General features: G+C 45.1%; 1 protein-coding gene across 1 annotated transcript in view; it reads right to left on the bottom strand.

Moving 5' to 3' along the window:
- The window catches only part of C11H1orf162 (chromosome 11 C1orf162 homolog), a 406,379-nt gene that overhangs the window by 291,338 nt on the left and 95,767 nt on the right, over window positions 1–19,274 (bottom strand). The window contains exon 2 of the mRNA XM_085635230.1: window positions 1,428–1,464. Coding sequence (XP_085491356.1) covers window positions 1,428–1,446 — 19 coding nt within the window. The 5' untranslated portion in view covers window positions 1,447–1,464. The remainder of the gene's footprint in view (window positions 1–1,427; window positions 1,465–19,274) is intronic.

The raw sequence follows: 19,274 nt of genomic DNA, 5'->3' as shown, positions 1-19,274 counted from the left end.
TTTTGAGTGCCAATAGGAGGAAGCCTCCAGACAGTAGGGAACAGGTTTATGACACTGTACTTGGGTGTCGGGCAAGTGTTTTTTATAGGGACTTGACGTCAATCTTGTTCCTTGGAGTTCTTAATACGGCTTGCCTCCTCTAGAAACCAACGCGTTTCGACCTTCTATGTGGCACTTGTTGTGGAAGGTCTTCATCAGGGTAAACACATGTTTGTGCAAAGGACTGGGTGTATCGTTTGGGAAGTCCTATAGGAGTCCAGTGATTGGGTTTCTTGCGACTCCAAGGATAGACGCTGTTTGGATGCAGCGAAAAAGGGGAAGGGGAGGGGGAGGGGGGGGCCTACAAGCAATGGAGGTCGAGCACCCCAGTACCAGCTTGTGCCGGGGTCAGGAGTTCTCCTTGGCTCCTACGAATCGGAGGCTTGAGAGCTGTGGAGCAGAGTTTCACTTTCTCGCTAGCGTGGCAGTACAGCATGCAGCTCGGGGGCAGTCAGTCATCCCTCCAGACTATTTTGGCAGAACATTTAAACCAGTGCTTAATTTAAGATGGAGGTCTCTGGGGTTCGGCACCGGCACTTAATTGTCAACACTGGCGCTTATGACAGTCTGCCACAAGGTGGCACTGTCTGGCTAATTTAGAGATAACCACAATAACAATTAATTATTAATTCAATATAGATTAAAAATGCCTGTTACCTACTGCCCAAGCCAATCATATAGCTTTGGGGACCTCAAATAGTCCAAATTGTCCCACTTGTAGGAGTGTGATGGTCAGTAAACCATTTAAACCAGTGCTTAATTTGAGATGAAGGTCTCTGGTGCTCGGCACCGGCACTTAATTGTCAACACTGGCGCTTATGACAGTCTGCCACAAGGTGGCACTGTCTGGCTAATTTAGAGATGACCACAATAACAATGAATTATTAATTCAATATAGATTAAAAATGCCTGTTACCTGCTGCCCAAGCCAATCATATAGCTTTGGGGACCTCAAATAGTCCAAATTGTCCCACTTGTAGGAGTGTGATGGTCAGTAGTTGAGTTGTATATTTGACAGCTAAGCAGGGGCAATGCATGGTTCAAGCTGGAGTGGTCTCCTGATAAGAGACCTGGCATTTATTTCTTTACAAAATAAGCACAGATTGAAACATTTGCATGAATATAATTTACATCAGTGGTAGTTATGTGTGGAGTTCAATTCAGAAATCTAGGCTTGCTCTATAGCTCTTCGTGTACAGCTACCTCAGGTGGATAGCATGATAGTCTTCATGGCTGAATTAGACCCTCAAAGTTTAGAGATGTAGGCGACTTATAGGAAACAATGCTTAGGCAACCTGGACACAGATGTCAGTCGTGGCTGTCAGGGGTTTCTTGAGACTGGATTTGTTCAACATTCATGCTAAGCACTACATTTCTGCAGTACTTACTTGAACCGCCAGCTCCCATTGCTTCTTCTCCCTATGACTGAAAACAAAGAGAAGAGAGGTAAGGTTAGCACACTGACGCCGGGTTCTCCATGGTATGTATTGCATAGACTTAGGCTCCAATTCTAGGTTGAGCGGAGAGGTAATGCTGGGTGGGATACTGCTTCACCCATTATTAACTAACCCAGTGTTCCAGCACACGGAATTCCCGAGTGTGCAAACACGGGACTCGGTTTTACTGCTAGTAAAATCTATCCAGTTAAATTGCCTTGGGGTTGGACTGCAAGTGCAGCTTGGGGACACACCCAACCATCTTCAACGGAACAGAGGACCAAGCAAATCCCCCCCTTGCCAGGTCACATCTTCCACTTACCTTGTCAATCTCTGTCCCCACTGGCCAGTGCTCTCATTTACCACATGCTCAGCGCTGTTAAGTGAGAGGATTAATCCGTAAGGAACTGGAAAGTACATGCAGAATTTCACATGGAAAAACCAGACCCGCACAGTTAGTCCCCGACTTTCAGCAACTCTAGTCAACGCAGGCCCCATCCTCCCAGACAGAAGAAAGCTGGCTGCCCTGTAGAGCCTGGGAGACCGCGCAGCCCAGGCCAGTGTGAGGATGCGACCAGCCGGCAGCAACAATTTGGCAGCGAGCGGTTTAGCAGAGATCGGAAAACTGTGGTCATTAATTTGGGTAATGTGTATCAATTACAACACTTTGAAATATCAAACTAGTGTAACATATATTTTTTTTTACTACAACATTACTTTCTAACTTATAGATCAAAGGGTATATTCAGGCGGACCCTGAGGAAAAGACAGTTGTTATTTATTTGGTATAGATTACAAGGTAGATTTCATTTAATGCTACTTAAAAATATTTCGGAAAGGTATGATTATTGTAGGAAAGGGTGCAGGGCAACTTCACAAATCACAAAGTACCCCATGTCAGGTGTAAGTGATTTATTTAATCCAGGTACTGCACTGCATTTATTAAAACAATATTTTCGTTTTGTACCATACATTTTCTTCATGCACTGCTCGTGATAAAGTGTGACTGAAGGTGTTACACAGGAGACATGATTGTCACTCATAGGTGCCTTGAAAACAGAGAAAGTTCACTCATTTGAGTACTGAAAACATGGCAGCTATATTTGGGTCGCCGGTGATGGTCGGGTGACTGGACAGTGGTGACGGAGATAGTGTCACTCATAGTCGTTGAAATGTCACTCATAATTACACTGAAATTATGAAAATGTCACACACAGCAATGTGAAACCTTGGCAGGTATGAAAGTTGAATGTTTTGGAAGTTTTTGAATAATGTGTAATGCTTTTCATAGGCTTTTTTTCGCTCTAACTTCGCAGCCTGCCTGCAGTTAATCGACACATGTCAAGTAATTGATATTCACTAGCCTTGCTAAAAAGTGCCTGGCCTCTCATAGCGTCATATTAATTTCCGCAGGCAGCCAATTTGAAGACCTTGCCGGGCAGATTGCACTTGTACACGGAAATTAGCTGTATGCAATTTGTTCTTGTACAAAAAAAATCAAACAAAATAAAGAAGCTCTACTTAGTTACTAAACATGCATCAGACGAAAAGAGGTGTGGCGCCACGGCCAGGGCGACTGACGTTGGAATCTGGGGCTCAGGGCCCAGTACCATTTGACTCAGGGATATAACTTTCTTAATCTGACCAACAGCGCCGGGATAACTTCGGGTAACTGTTTGCGCTTTACAAGAACTGGATTTACATGTATTGTGTCCCTTAATAGAGGCTTAAAAAGCGCCATCACATTACCTTGGTTTTCATTTTTATTGCTACCTCTACGCCGCACTGTTTAGGTCTCGCCTGACCCAGCGCATGCGCTGGTCTGGCGAGACTTATTGAGAGGGCTCCAAAAAGTGCTACCAGGCCAGCCTAGAGCCACAGTGCATGTGCGCGGGCACGCGCGCCGCTTTTACCGCGATTACTTTCACTTTCGTGGCCGCACGGCCGCTTGGCATAGCCAATAGGTCTCGCTTTTGGGACCTTATAAGTATTTAGTTATGCAACTGTTGCATGGCTAAACACTTATAAGGTCCCAAAGGCGAGACCTATTAGCTGTGCCAATGCTTGTTTTTCTTTTACAGCAAAGCTGAACAGTAGGAAAGTCCTCGTAAAAAGCTACTAATAATATTGTAAACTAGTGTGCCTACTGTATGGGTCTAATGTGAAGTTTTATGAACTTCAAAGTGCTTGTTTACTTTAGCCTGGATGCACAATGTGCAGCCACATCAATGCGCAACCATGACCTGCCTTAATATATGACGGCTCCATTAACTTTATGAAGTTAATGCAGCAGCGTCACTATTTGCCAGAAATCAATGTTGTATTTTTCTGACATTTAATTCCAAAGTGCAGCATCGCGAATACAAGTTTAAAAATTTGAAAAATAAATAACTAAATAAAGTAAGACAGAGTGGTAGCAAACTGGCCAGATTGATTTTATTCACACCCAAACACATTAGCGCCACCTTTACAGAGTTTGCCGGTGAAGCGTTATTTTTGTTGTCTTGGCTTTGTTTTCCCTGGGCTTGGAACTAGTGCACCAATCCTGGAGGTACTGCAATGTGAGGATTGAAAAACAAAATTTGTACTGCTGCTCTGCATCTAGGGATGTTGTCTTTTTAGGTCTCGGCTAGCGAAGGCTGCGCTTGCGCAGTCTCGCTCCCGAGATTTAATGACTTGGAGAAGAGGGGCTTGAACCCGCCCCTCTTCTCCCCTCTTCTCCATTGGCTGGCCTCTTGAATGCTGGCCAGCCATTGGAGAAGAGGTTTGTCTCTCCGAACAGGCCCTGTCCTTTTGTGGGGGCGTGTTTTTTGCTACTTTTCTGATTATGTCCTCCAGCCAATGGCAAGAGGAGAGAAAAGAAAAATACGCCCCCGAATCTGGAAACGCCGCTGCCTTTCTCCGAGGCATTTCTGCTTCGCCTCGGAGAAAGGCAGTGGTGTGCTTGTTACTGTTTCCCAGGAGCGGTTCTGCACTTCGCAAGTGGCGCCATCACATCACCTTCCACCACAGGAGTGTTGTGACTCGTAGCCTGCGCAGTCACGAGACCTTTCGTTGCACCTGTCTATTGCACGGATGTCGAGACTGTTGGGGGGGCGGGTTAATATTTTTACAAAGACTCCGCTATCTGAGGTACCGGAACAATAGCTGACAAACAACCCTGTCAAGGACACTTATGTGGTAAACATCACCCGGTGCTTGGGCAGGGTCGCGCTGCCAGCAAGACGAGCACGGTAGAGTATCGTCTGTCTTTGGCTGTTCAGTGAAGCGGACATGTCCCTGCTCTCTACAAATCACTTTTTACGGGACCGAGTCCGAAAGTTAACTGCCACATGTTACCCAGCTGGGACCCGGGTGTGCGCCTCTGTGCTTTGTGCACTCTCCCGGAGTGCGACGGTTTTGGCCCTCAATGCCCCCTTTGTGCAAGCGGTGTCCGTCTGTCCCTCCCCCATCCCCCGTCCACTTCTAGTTTATAACCAGTAAAGTCGCTGGGCCTCCGTGCGCGCACAGAGTGGAAGGCACACCTGGGCTGTCTCTGTGGGCCCCGTCAGCAGCTGAGCGAGACTTGTAAAAACCCGAAACCGACAAAGGAATAAACAAAGAAGGCCTGACGGCTGCAGGAGGTCCCGAAGAGTCGATAATAGCATTGGAATTGGTGACTGCATCTTACACTGTGGCGATAAAAATTTCGAAGCTTGCAGAGACTCCTGGCTGTGGGCTGAGCTATGGCATCACGCCCCCCCCCCCCAGGAGTTGGTACACTCTATTCATGGCGTATGTCCCTGCCCTCAAAGGATCTCCTAGGCATGTATGCTTGACAGGTGTCCTACTAACACGTTTCCGTCTGGTAGAATCGTCACGCTCTACGCTATGAAACAGAATGGACTCGGGTATACTTTTAGCGCCCACTCGATCGCCTTGAAGCACTTACGAGTATTCGGGGTGGTGGATCGGGCCTGGGAATTGTCCACAACAAGGCAACAACAAGTGTGTCGAAAAATAGGAAGTGGGGACAGCTGTCCGCGTCTGTTATCCTTTCTTTCTGACCTTTGCAATGCTAAAACGCCACTTACTTGACTCGGGATTACTCGCTTATTTGTGGCTGACATGTGACCCACCCACGTCACGTGACCATTTCAGGTATCCCTGGCTCTCTGTAGCCAGATTTCAGTTTGTGTATTCCAACTTGCCACCTCAATCGTATTCTGAGAATCGTGAAACTACATGTCCCAGAATGCAAAGTTCTCTCGCTCAAGCGCTGAAGAGGATAACGGAGTCTTGCCGCACACTGCATGGAGATTACGCAGCAGTTGTGTGTTACAATAATTGCTTTGTTCCAGCACGGTAAACAAAATAAAATATGTGTATTGCAAAAGGAAGACCCGCCAAAGTTAGACATAGATTAAGCGCAGAATAGGAACACGGGGGGGGGGGAGAAACAGCAGTCCACGCGGGGTGATAAAGTTTATTTTCCGCGTTCTGTACCTGAGTCGCAGCTTCCTTCTTGGCCTCGGAGAGTGCTATCACCTTTGTGACAAGATATCAGGACGTGGAAAGGACCTTCCCGCTTCTCCCAGGCCTGACATACGGTTGTTTACTTAAAGGGCCAATGATGCACTGGAATCCTTCCAGCAACGCCCTTTCCACTGCTCATCAAGCGCCTCGCCCTTCACGGGCAGCTCCAGGCCACGTGAGCCCTGGCTTTTCAGATACAAGAAAATTGCATATTTTTACCTATAGTTTAACTTTTATCGTATTAACTGTGAAATGTAGGGTCCAGAATGCAAGCTGTAGTTGGCTACATCCTAGGCACATGAAACAAACCAAAGGTGATGGGAGGCTGCTTGTTCCACATTGGAGTCAGACATTGCCAGCTGAGAAAGACTTTCATATCTTCAATAGTTTCATCTGCAAGGAGTCCCCAACTTGAGCCGTATTATGAAAGGGGGCACGTGCCATCTCATCTCGGTATTGACAGTGCCGGGCGGTGGTCTACTTCAGCTGTTTATTAAAAGTTTCAAGTGCACATTCTACAATGTGGTTTATAAACTCAAATAGTATCTTCTCAGAAGACTAATTGTGAGAGGATGCTGCATTTAAAGGATGCCATAGTTAGTTCCTCTGGGTGTGATACTACTCTATAATAGTTACAAATCACTATACTACCCACACTATACTACTCTCTTCTCACTAACTACTACTATCAATAAATACTACTCACTAAAATAATTCTTACAACTGGAGGTGAAGTGCGTGCCACTTCTGCGTTGGCTCCCAAGATCAATGTGTATGTGTCTAGATCTGTGTGTGTCTGTGTGGTTCGGTATGTGTGTGTATGGCTCTCTGTGTGTGGCTGTGTGTGTATGTGGCTCTGTGTATGTGTGGCTCTGTGTGTGTGGCTTTGTGTGTGTGTGTAGGTGTCTCTGTGTGTGTGTGTGGGAGGCTCTGTGTGTGTGTGTGTGTGTGTGTATGTGTATGGGTATGTGTGTGCCTCTGTGTGTATGGCTCTGTGTGGGTGGCTTTTTTTGTAGGTGCCTCTATGCGTGGTGGCTCTGTCTCTGTGTGGGTAAATCTGTGTGTGTGTAGGTGGCTCTGTGTGGGTGGCTCTATTTGTGTGTGGGTTGCTCTAAGTGAATAGCTCTGTGTGGGTGGCTCTGTGTGTGTGGGTGGCTCTTTGTGTGTGGATGGCTTTGTGTGTGTGGCTCTGGGTGTGGGTGCAAATGCAATAGGTCTCACATTTGAGAGAGATTAAGCTATTGACATTGTAAATAACAATGCCGTTTCTTTCAATGTTTTAAAAACAAAAACATAAACAAAAATAATGTCAATAGCAATGCCAATAGCTCTAACTTTAACAATGCCGAGACCATTGCATTGTAAATGCTTGTTTTACCATACTTGTTGCGTTTTGTAAGGATATAAGCAATGGCCATTGGAATGGGTCCATTCAGGGCCCTGTTGTCATGCCCTTAACTTTTCAGGCAAAAGCACTCACTGATTTCTGAACAGTGAGTGTAAAAGCATTAAGGTAACCATGTTGTTCCTGCTTACATTTCACATGGTTTGCAAAATGTTGCATTCCCTATGAGTGTTTACTATTTCCAGGATGCTGTCACTTTTTTTTTGTAGGCCACATATTGCTCTTGCCCAGTGCGTAAATTTAATTATCTAGACTTCATTTATGCGGTAAAATTCAATAAGAATAACTCAGTAAAAATAAGAGGCAGAATCCGTGGTATTTGAGGTTTTAAAATGGGTTTATTCCTTACAAAGGAATTGGTTCGAACCAGGCAATTGGGTTCCGTCACCACGAAGGTTCGGGAAGGGATAGAGCAATACTTTATTGACAGGTTATTATATATATAGTAAATGCATTACAGTAAAGACATATGCAGAAGGCGTGACAGCTGAGAAGAGAGATAAGAATACACATACGTAATGAAAAAGGCGTTACAATAGGCGTGCATGAGGGCGTGTACCAGATACGTCATTCTGATGATGACACAGGTGGGTGGATCCATAAGAGAATCCTGCAAAGTCAGCAGAAATACTTGGCAGAGATGTGCGCACGGCAGCATGACGTGTGATTGACGTGTAACTGGAGGGTGAAGGGGACTTGACATTTAGCCCTACATGAGGAGACAGAAGTCTGGGATGTCAGAACAACCTAATCCCAAATCGTATCTAATATCTTGTGTTTAAGGAACTGTATTATCTGGAAGGAAAGGTCTCTCAGGCAGAGGCTATCCTATACTAACTTCTAGTGCGTGTATAAGCGTCTATGTATCTACATGAGATGCGAGGGGGCATGGGCCTACCATGGCAACAGAAGCCATGAATTACTTGCACGGAGACAGTAAGGCCGGGCCCTTTGCTCTGTAGCTGGAAGGATGTTTACCTAAACTACTAGACAGGAATGCATTTCTCGAGAAGCGGAGCAGATAACTTGAAGGCTGAATACAGTTTTGGCAGGCAACAGGCCGGGCCAGGCACCGTTAGCCGCGCAGGAAGTAAGACAAAGGTCATGGATACAGATACAGGTCCAGGCTGGAGCATTCAGAGGCAGAAGGCAGGAAAAGCTTGATGGCAGAATTCAGGGCCTACCTTGCCAGAGCTGAAGAACGTGAAAAGTATACCATATAAAGACGGTGGCAAGGCATACTTAGGAACGGAATATTCGACCCATTCATGGCGGATCTGAAAGAGGACATGTTAACGTTGGACGCATATGTATTTGCGTCTTCATAGCTTGAAGTGGAGGGAACATACATGTACTTGTAGCATGTACATGGAGCCGTTGGGGTCTAAGATAGGGGACACAATCGATCATAAAAATTCATATTTCCTCATTCCCTCCTTGTCCCCTACGGACCCTTCATGAGATATCGATCCTCAGGAATCCATCAATCTGTTCATGTAACATCATTTGCTCTTCTTTATTCTTCCGGGATTTTGAATGAGAACTTGAACGTGGAATACATGATGTGGCACACAGGCCGCAAATCGCTGGTCCACATTGTAGACACAGGCAGCAACTGAATACTATGAGAAGGCCAATACCTAGGAAGGATAGGACTTTCCATCCCCAGGCTGACAACACGCTCCAGAACCAACCGGACCATGTCCAGGTGCCTGGATTCTGATGTATCTGGCTTGCAATCTTGTGAAGACGGGTTATGGCTTTGTATACGGATGGCGCGTTTTCTGGAATGAAAACACAACAACTTGATCCGATGACTCTACAGGCTCCGCCCCTATCGGCCAGGATGACGTCAAGGACAAGACGATTTTGGAGAACAACAATCCGCATCGCAGACTGCTCCTCTGTTAAGTTGCCTAGGGCAGAGGTAGTTTCATTCACTACTGCTTCAAGGGTTCTGGTTAATCTACGTATCAGTTTACTATTAGAGACAACACCTATGTAGGGAAAGAGACCTTTATTGAAGTCTGTATATTGTTCCCATGCTGTTTCAGTGTAGTCGACAATCGGGAGATCTCTCTGGGGTCTATTGTGTACTAGATGGGTGTTTCTATGATAATCAGGAGGGGCTAGGAAAACAGGTGGCAGAAGGAATGCAATGTAACAGGTACCATCCCAATCTAGAGGTAAACGTATATATGCGGTATGACCACAAATGAAGTAGGAATGACGGGAAGCTCTAAATGTAGACTTGCCTTTATCACTGAATTCGATCACAGTAGTACATTTACTATGACCCAGGTGTACTGAACCATTCTTTCTTACACATAATTCACCTTTGACTGGTAATACGGACATAGCAGGCAAGACTGGTGCAGTTTCAGATTCGACATTTAGAATCATGAGGTTAAGTGTAAAGTTACCTAATCCATATACTTCATTTTCTAGGTCAGTTCCTGTCCTTTTGGGAAGTCCCTCCTTGTTAGGGTAGCAGGCTTTAAGCAAAACTAAGTTCAGGTTTCCCCATACCCAGTTGCTCTGGTAAACTATGGTATTTGAATCTAAAGAATTAATCAAACTAAACCATGCGCCACAGGAACCATTGTGTGTGAATGGATACGGAAAGAGAGGCAGAACTCCCTTGTATTTCTGATAGGGAGGGAGTCGGCCACATATCCAACAATTAGTAGCGTTGTTGGCCTGATGGGAGTGATGTAACATACTAATGAATGTGTTGTTGCGCAGCGCAAGTCTATAGGGCAACTCATGTGAAGGTAATTCGCTAAAAGAATGTTCGGCAGTGACATTGTAAGCAGAATGAGCACGCTTGAAAATAGGATAGTATATGTGCAACAATATACTTGCAGCAATAATCAGAAGATTTAGAAAAAACATAATCAATAATGTCACTATACAGTGACTATGAAGTGATTTACAATATGCACGTTTCTTGAGCTGTTTCTGTCTATCTCTCTCTCGATTTTGGTCTAGAGGATACATGTCAGAGACTAATTTAACCGATTCACCTAGGAGAGGACTTAAACAATCAAATTGTCTGACTTGCTAGACCTTAGTTTCAGTTTATAGTTTTGGGAAGCAGTTTTCTCGACCAGGGGGAGTTTTGAATCAGTCTGTGGAGGGGGGCAGGGCTGAGAGTTCAAATCAGAAGGCAGTCCATGAAATTTCTTGATGTGGCTCGAGTGTAGCCAACCCTTGCGACCCTCGACCTTTACTGCTGTCCTCGTGGTCAGGAGTACTAATTTCGGCGTTTGCCAGCGAGGCTCCAGCGGGCTCCTCCTGTCGAAATTTCTTATGAAAACAAAATCTCCGGGAACCACTTCATGGGGCTTCACCTCGGTGTTGTCGGGAAAGGCTGCAGCTACCTGTGAACGGCAAGATTGTAGTGCAGACATCAAGGAAGCAAGGTAATCTGTCAGCATATTACAATCAACATCAGTGATTTTACGAGGTATAGGCGTCCCCCACATATTTGGTGGCCTACCAAAGACCACCTCGTACGGGGATAGCCCTGTTCGAGAATGTGCTATCATTCTCATGTAAAATAGTGCAACTGGTAAGGCTACTATCCAGTCGACGCCTTTCTCTCTACAGATTTTAGAAAGTCGAATTTTCAGAGTCTGGTTGTGACGTTCCACGAGACCTGCTGCCTCGGGATGCCGGACACAGTGGAATTTCCATTGATAGCCTAACAGGAGTGAAATGTGTTTCATCAGCTCGGATGAGAACGGTTGGCCATTATCTGAGTACACGATACGGGGCAAACCATACCGTGGGAAGAATTCACGAACCAGCTGCTTGGCAGTGGTCGGGGCAGTGTAATCTGAGACTGGATATGCTTCTGTCCAACGGGAAAGAGCGCATACAACTACGAGGACATATTTGAATCCTCGACATCGTTCCATCTGGATATAATCCATCTGGAGGACTTCAAAAGGGTGATCAGGAGGTTGAAATCCACCTTGCCCTACAGGTACACCTTTACCTGGGTTGAACTGACAACAAATCATACAAGTACGGACTTTCTGTTTGGCTGCAGCTCGTAAGTGTTTATTAAACCAAATGTTTTGAATACTGTCTAACATAGCTTTCTCTCCTAGATGTGCTGGACTATGTATTGTGGTAATGACAACTTGAACCATTGAGTCGGGGAGAAACCATGTAGATTTTCCCTTCGTCATCCATCCCTGATCTGTTTGGATCCCTCCTAGTTCAGTCCATTTCTTGATTTCCTCTGGTGTAGCATGTGTCTGTATGTCAATTACATCAAGGGCGGGATCCTTAACTGTCATACAATGTGTCGATGTCGGAACTATTGGCTTTGTCAAGTCAGTTGCATGAATCCGATTCTGTGCTGTTTGCTTAGCTGTTCGGTCTGCTAGGTCGTTACCCTGGGAAATGATATCGGTGACTTTTGTATGAGCCTTGCACTTCATGATAGATATCGAAGTAGGCAGATGTATTGCATCTAACAGAGCTTGAATGAGGGGACCGTGTTGAATGTTGGCACCGTGAGAAGTCAAATAACCTCTCTCTCGCCAAAGGACTCCGAAGTCGTGTACAACTCCGAATGCATAACGTGAATCTGTGTATATGTTGACTCTTTTATTTTTGGCTTGAATACAGGCTTGTGTCAGAGCGATGAGCTCTGCTGCTTGAGCTGATAATGTGTCAACACAATTTGTTTCAATAACTTCGGTGTCTGTCGTGACTGCATAGGCGGCCACTAACTCTCCTGTACTTGTTCTCATGCATGAACCATCCACATAAAGTGTCAGGTCTGGATCTGGTAATGGAATATCTGTCAAGTCTTGTCTGGGTTTTGTCGTAATAGTAATGACTTCAATACAATCAAGTGCCAGTGGGTCTGTTCCACTTAATGGCAAAAGTGTGGCAGGATTTAATGTACTGCAGCGTCTGATTTCTATGTGTGGCTGAAACAATGTTAATTCGTAACCTGTCAGTCGTGCTATAGTCAAGTGCTGAGTCTGAGTTCGGTTTAAAAGAACTTCCACGGAATGTGGAACTTGCACTGTCAATTGATGTCCTAATACTATGGAATCGCTTTGTCTGATCGCTAAAGCTGTCGCTGCGACTGATTTCAGGCACGTAGGCAGAGCCTGAGCTACTGGATCTAATGTGCTAGAAAAGTAAGCACACGGCTTGTGTGAACCTGCTTGTTCCTGAGTGAGTACTGACAAGGCAGTACCTTCGCGTTCTGTAACAAAGAGTGTAAAAGGCTTACTGTAACATGGTGTCGCTAAAACAGGTGCTTGACATAAGGCTTTCTTTAAGTCTTCAAAAGCTTGTGTATGTGCCTGAGTCCAAGGGAGGACAGTCGAAGTCGCTGCCTCCTGGGTTGTCAACTGAATGAGTGGCTTTACTAAAAATGCATATTGGGGAATCCATTGTCTACAGTACGAAGTGAGACCTATGAAGGCCCGCACCTCCTTTTGTGTCTTGGGTGGTGGCATGTTTACAATTAACTGGATGCGATCAGGTGTGAGCTGTCTCCCCCCCTTGGACAGCAAGTGCCCAAGGTACACAACTTGCTGAACACAGAATTGCAGCTTCGAAGGGGACACCTTGTGCCCCTTGTCGGCCAGAAAATGTAAAACCGTCAGTGATGCTTTTTCACATTCGGGCTCGCTTCGGGCGGTGATCAGCAGATCATCGACATACTGAAGCAGTGCTGTGTTAACAGGCATGTGGATACTGTCAAGTTGTCTTTTCAATGCTTGGCTATAGATGCTGGGGCTTTCTGTGAATCCTTGAGGTGCGCATGCAAATTTGAAGCTTCGTCCATTTAAACTAAATCCGAACAAATATTGGCTTTCCGGATCGATTGGGACGCTAAAGAAGGCGTTCTTGAGGTCAATTACAGTAAAGAACGTTGCTTCTGAATCAATAGCTGTCAGTAGTGAAGAGATATCTGGAACCACGGGATATTGTGGTACAATGCATTTATTCAATTCGCGCAGATCAATAATTAATCGATAAACTGGAGGTGCATTTGGATCAGTTCGTTTAAGAACCGGAATTATAGGAGAATTACACACATTGGAGTCGGTTTCCACAACCACTCCTTGTGCAATGAGCTCGTCAATGATTTGCAGCAAAGCCACTACAGCATCTGGAGGCAACTTGTATTGTCGAATTCGTGGTAATACCACTCCTGCTTTGAGTGTGACTCGATATGGTGTAATATGCATACAACCTACATCAGTGGGGCCTTGTGCCCATAAATGTGCAGGGACATTCTGTAACCTGTGATCCATGTCTCTAAATACATAGTGACCTTTAAAGTCACGCAAAAATAGTCGTACCCCCTCCGGGGAACAACATATTACAGCTCCTAGAGCTTTCAGTGTCTTTATACCTAACAAGTTTTCTGGGCATGATTTTGTAAGCAATAGATCTGTAGTCCGTGTCAATGGTCCAACTGCAAGAGGTAGAGGTTGCGATACTTCGTTAACAATAGGCTTTCCTGAAAATCCAAGGGAAATATTCTGTGAGCCTGAGAGGGGTGCCCCTGGAACCTCGTCGTGACTTATGGTTGTTCTGCTTGCCCCTGTATCTATCAAAAACTTTCTGTCTTTCCCTAATACTTGACTATGTACATAAGGACCCTCTTGATCTACGGGAACCTCAATAAGGGGTAAGCCAACTTCCCTCTCTAGGCTGTTTCATGTGTATCGCTGATAATCGGGATAGTTATTTTGTGCATACTGGTACATCTGTTGTGTCGTGTTCTGTGTTGCGGCAATAGGCTGTGACTGTGGTACCGCTACGGTCTGTTGTGCAGCTTGCATAGGCTGTACATTCTGGGGAACTTGTTGTTGGATCTGATCCTGTCTAGGTGGACGTGGTCTCTCCTTGGTTTTACCCGTAGAGATATTATGTTTCAGAACTGCACAATCGTTTATATAATGACCTGGCTGTTTACAATAGTTGCATGTCCCTTTAACAGGAACCGCTGAATTACTGGACTGTGTCGCACCCTTTTTATGACTGTCAGCTGGAACTGACTGGGCGATGAGCATTTTCATTTTCGTGTCTTTCATACGTCTTTGTTCGTGTTCTTGTTCTTCTCTAATTCCATTCTGGTGGTACTGTAACATTTGTAACATTTGTGACGGGGTATTTGCTTGCCAAGAGCTCTCTACTTTCAATACTCTGTTCTTAACCTGAGGCAAGGAATTCTCAACTAATTTTGTTACAAAAAGATGTGGATATGAATCACTACTTGCTTTCAGACCGCTATTAATACCAAAACATTTTTCAAATCGTGAATAAAAATCACTAGTGTCTTCATCGGGTTTCTGTTTGCAAGCTGAGATTGCTCCCCAGTCTTCCTTTTTCGTAGTTAATAAACGTGGCAATACTTGTACTAATAATCCTGGTAATGCTTTAGTTTTGTCTCCAAGCCCTACGCCTGCAGTTCGGGCATTTTCTTCGTTTTCTAATGCTGTCCAATCAATCTTTTGTTCTCCCACCTCCCACTCTTTTTCTTTGAGTTTCTCGTAAATACCGGCAGGCAATAATACTTTCAATATTTTCATAATGTCAGGATAGGTATAATCACCCATGAGTAACATGTCTTTTATTTCACGGTGAAAACCTGCTGGATCTTTGTCATGGCTGGGCACTAATTTTTTCATTTCCAATAGTTCTATTTTAGTTATAGGCGTGTACACGAACACGCGTCTAAAAGTATTATCATCATTTCTAACTGGGTGCACTTCGCGTAAGGGATTCTGAATGTCTATGCAATACGTCTTTCTTTCCATGGAGGGAGCTGGATCATGTTCTGGACACAGAAAGGCACTATATCTGTGTCGATATTCTAGAATTACTTTAATTAGATCGGTACCTAGACCTCTCCATTTATTCATGAGTAGTTCTATCAGTATATCAGGTAGGGGACCAGGATCGGAGTGTTGGCCTTTGTACAATATTAGGAGATGTTGTATCATGTATATACCAGCTAAACGCTGTTCGTCTGGTGAAAGATTCAAAAACGTATGTACTAGCGCGTCATCACTATATTTATCAGAACTGTCAGCCCATTGTACTGCTGACCTGGCTAATTCTTGTTCATCCATAGAATCGAGTACATGGTACCCCATTCGTTCTTGAAGTATTTTATCAGTAGCCTGAAACAAATGTTCAGGGGTCCTTGGGTTTGACATAGCTGCTTGGAAAATTCTCTTATTTTCTGGACGTATCGGACGTATTGAATTATTGAAGGATCTTCCCTTACCTACATAAGCTATCGTTTCTCTAGCTGGTAATTGTAATTGTCCTGTTGTCATTTCTAGGTGTTCCTCCTCCCCCGAGGACTCAGTTTTATCTGCATCTGTTTCTCTTTCAGGCTGTTCTTTTTCACATATTTGTTCTACTTTTTTTCTGATCCTTTGGTACATACTTTCTATACTATTCTGTTTATCATGTTTTCCGTCTGCTATATTCTGGCCCCATTTGTTGAGTGTTTTCATTTCTTCCGCGTCTACACCTGGCCTATCTCTGTGTCTTATCAGGCAGTTTATAAAGAAGCGTAACAACAGTTTTTGCGTGTCCACTTTTTGGTATGCCATGGCCTCGCCAATACTTTCAGGACCTTGCCCTGTTTGGACAAAGTGATATATTTTGTCTAGATGTTCAATCATTCCTGGTAGTATCATTAAATAGTTCGCAACTCGTCGTAGACGTACTGATGATAGCATCATTCTGTCGTCTTTTCCTGGTACTGGATCATATCTACAATCTGTAAGAGGCTCTTTAAATATATCATAATTCGCTGTTTGAGGTGTACGTTGGTGTGCTAGATCCCTATAAGTCAATCGACGCACTGATGGCGGCGTATGAAAGCTTCCTGTCGCACCTCCTGAGGTGCTAGGTCCAAAAGGATTCGTTGGGTGTAAGGTAGGAAGAATAGGTGCAGGAAGAAGTGGAGGAACGGGTGGAAGATTTTGAACGGACGGAGTAGTATGTTGCTGCGGAAGTGGGGGCGGATTATCTCGGGGTCGAGCGTCATTAGCAGGTGGTGTGCGTGGCGGCGGAGCATTAACATATTCGGGGGCTACATCGTCTAAATAGGAAGAAAGGAAAATGTCCTTTGCGGTCTTGGGGTGTAATTTAGTCGGAAGCAATGGAGGTGGCAGATCTTTTGGTACTTCCAGGGTGGCCTTAGGTAAGCCCTCTGCCAGAAGAGGATACATACCATTCATAAGAGTGTTTCGTTGTCTGTCTACTTGTTCTGCTTTTACTCGGATACCTTCCTCAATTAATACATTTTCTCGGGCTTTTTCTGAATCCTCCCTACTTTTCTCTTCTTTTCTGAGCGCTTTCTCTGTGCGTCTATGCGATTCTTTACGCCATAATTCAATGGCATCTTTCTGTGACTGTCTGGCTTTCCTTTTCCATAATGCTTCTTCTACTCTCATGATGCAATCTGCATCCCATGTCCCAGCAACGGGCCATTTCTGATTCTCTGCTAAATCCTTGGTGTAGTCTACCCACAATTCGAGATATAATACGGCATCTAGGCCATGTTTATGGTACATAAAGTACCCTGGAGTGTCCCTAGGTGGAATGGGAACGGCTTCCTCGAGTATCCCTTTTCTAGTTTTTATCTGTCTTAATTTCGAGAATAACGGCATCTTAAACCTTGCTACTTGGTTCTTACTCGGGCTTGAACACAATTAATACAATAAACACAGTAATGAAGATCGAACAATCACTCATACCACGACATTTAAAACACATTAAAACATTTTAGAACGAACAATGATAATTAGAATAAAACTAGTTAACTGCATAATACTAGATGTACTGCTAAACAGCACAGATTCACTGCTGAAACAGTGCAGACCAGGTCTGTGTACCCAAACCCGTCTTGACCGGCACAAACCAATGCGCACGTCTAGATGCGTCCCCAGCAACGGTACTCACCGGGAAGCACGGAACGGAACAGAAGGCCTCGGAAGTCTGGACTGGACTAGACCAAACTGGACTGGACTCGACTCGTGACTTAGATACTTCGGACTTCGGAATCTGGTGGGCCTCTGTATACCTCGGATCTTGCTCTCTCAGCTAGGCTCTGGTCGGGATCCTCCGCACTCCTCACCGCCTCGTCTGGGTGTTGATCGCAGCCTCAGTCACCCCCGTTGGCCTGAGGGAGATACAGGAAATCCTGCGGGTACGCGTAGTTGTCCGTCCGGGTGTGGCAGGAGACCGGGTCTGCAACGCACCTCCGGCGCGTGAGGTGGGGAAGGTGTCCCTGTTCGGGCGCCAATTATGTGGTAAATTTAATTACCTAGACTTAATTTATGCGGTAAAATTCAATAAGAATAATTCAGTAAAAATAAGAGGCAGAATCCGTGGTATTTGAGGTTTTAAAATGGGTTTATTCCTTACAAAGGAATTGGTTCGAACCAGGCAATCGGGTTCCGTCACCACGAAGGTTCGGGAAGGGATAGAGCAATACTTTATTGACAGGTTATTATATATATAGTAAATGCATTACAGTAAAGACATATGCAGAAGGCGTGACAGCTGAGAAGAGAGATAAGAATACACATACGTAATGAAAAAGGCGTTACAATAGGCGTGCATGAGGGCGTGTACCAGATACGTCATTCTGATGATGACACAGGTGGGTGGATCCATAAGAGAATCCTGCAAAGTCAGCAGAAATACTTGGCAGAGATGTGCGCACGGCAGCATGACGTGTGATTGACGTGTAACTGGAGGGTGAAGGGGACTTGACATTTAGCCCTACATGAGGAGACAGAAGTCTGGGATGTCAGAACAACCTAATCCCAAATCGTATCTAATATCTTGTGTTTAAGGAACTGTATTATCTGGAAGGAAAGGTCTCTCAGGCAGAGGCTATCCTATACTAACTTCTAGTGCGTGTATAAGCGTCTATGTATCTACATGAGATGCGAGGGGGCATGGGCCTACCATGGCAACAGAAGCCATGAATTACTTGCACGGAGACAGTAAGGCCGGGCCCTTTGCTCTGTAGCTGGAAGGATGTTTACCTAAACTACTAGACAGGAATGCATTTCTCGAGGAGCGGAGCAGATAACTTGAAGGCTGAATACAGTTTTGGCAGGCAACAGGCCGGGCCAGGCACCGTTAGCCGCGCAGGAAGTAAGACAAAGGTCATGGATACAGATACAGGTACAGGCTGGAGCATTCAGAGGCAGAAGGCAGGAAAAGCTCGATGGCAGAATTCAGGGCCTACCTTGCCAGAGCTGAAGAACGTGAAAAGTATACCATATAAAGACGGTGGCAAGGCATACTTAGGAACGGAATATTCGACCCATTCATGGCGGATCTGAAAGAGGACATGTTAACGTTGGACGCATATGTATTTGCGTCTTCATAGCTTGAAGTGGAGGGAACATACATGTACTTGTAGCATGTACATGGAGCCGTTGGGGTCTAAGATAGGGGACACAATCGATCATAAAAATTCATATTTCCTCAGCATCCAGGTGTTTATAGCCGGCAACAATTGGGTTGTAGTTGAAGGCAGTCTGAGTTTTTCTCAGTGGGGCAGTATGGTGTTCAGTGGGGGAGAGGATGTGGCACTATGGCCAGAGCTGCTGAATTTGGAACTGGGGAACCAGGTTCAGCCTTAATAACCAGTCCGCCAGACCACTCTCCTGAGAGAGCACTATCTCATGTTAGATCTTAGAAGGCTTCGCAAGACATTAGAAGCCCCGGTGTCGTAGCACCAGCAGGTGGACCCTAGCATGACAAGTGTAGGTTAACCTTCAAGGCTTGTCCACCACTATTCATACTGAAGTTCACCTCCAGTCTTGCGGGCAGGCCTATGAAGCAGTACA

Source organism: Triturus cristatus, chromosome 11 (assembly GCF_964204655.1).
Source record: "Triturus cristatus chromosome 11, aTriCri1.1, whole genome shotgun sequence".
In the NCBI taxonomy this organism is placed as follows: domain Eukaryota; kingdom Metazoa; phylum Chordata; class Amphibia; order Caudata; family Salamandridae; genus Triturus; species Triturus cristatus.
The sequence above is the reverse complement of the archived record's forward strand: the minus strand, read 5'-3'. Positions and strand labels throughout refer to the sequence as shown.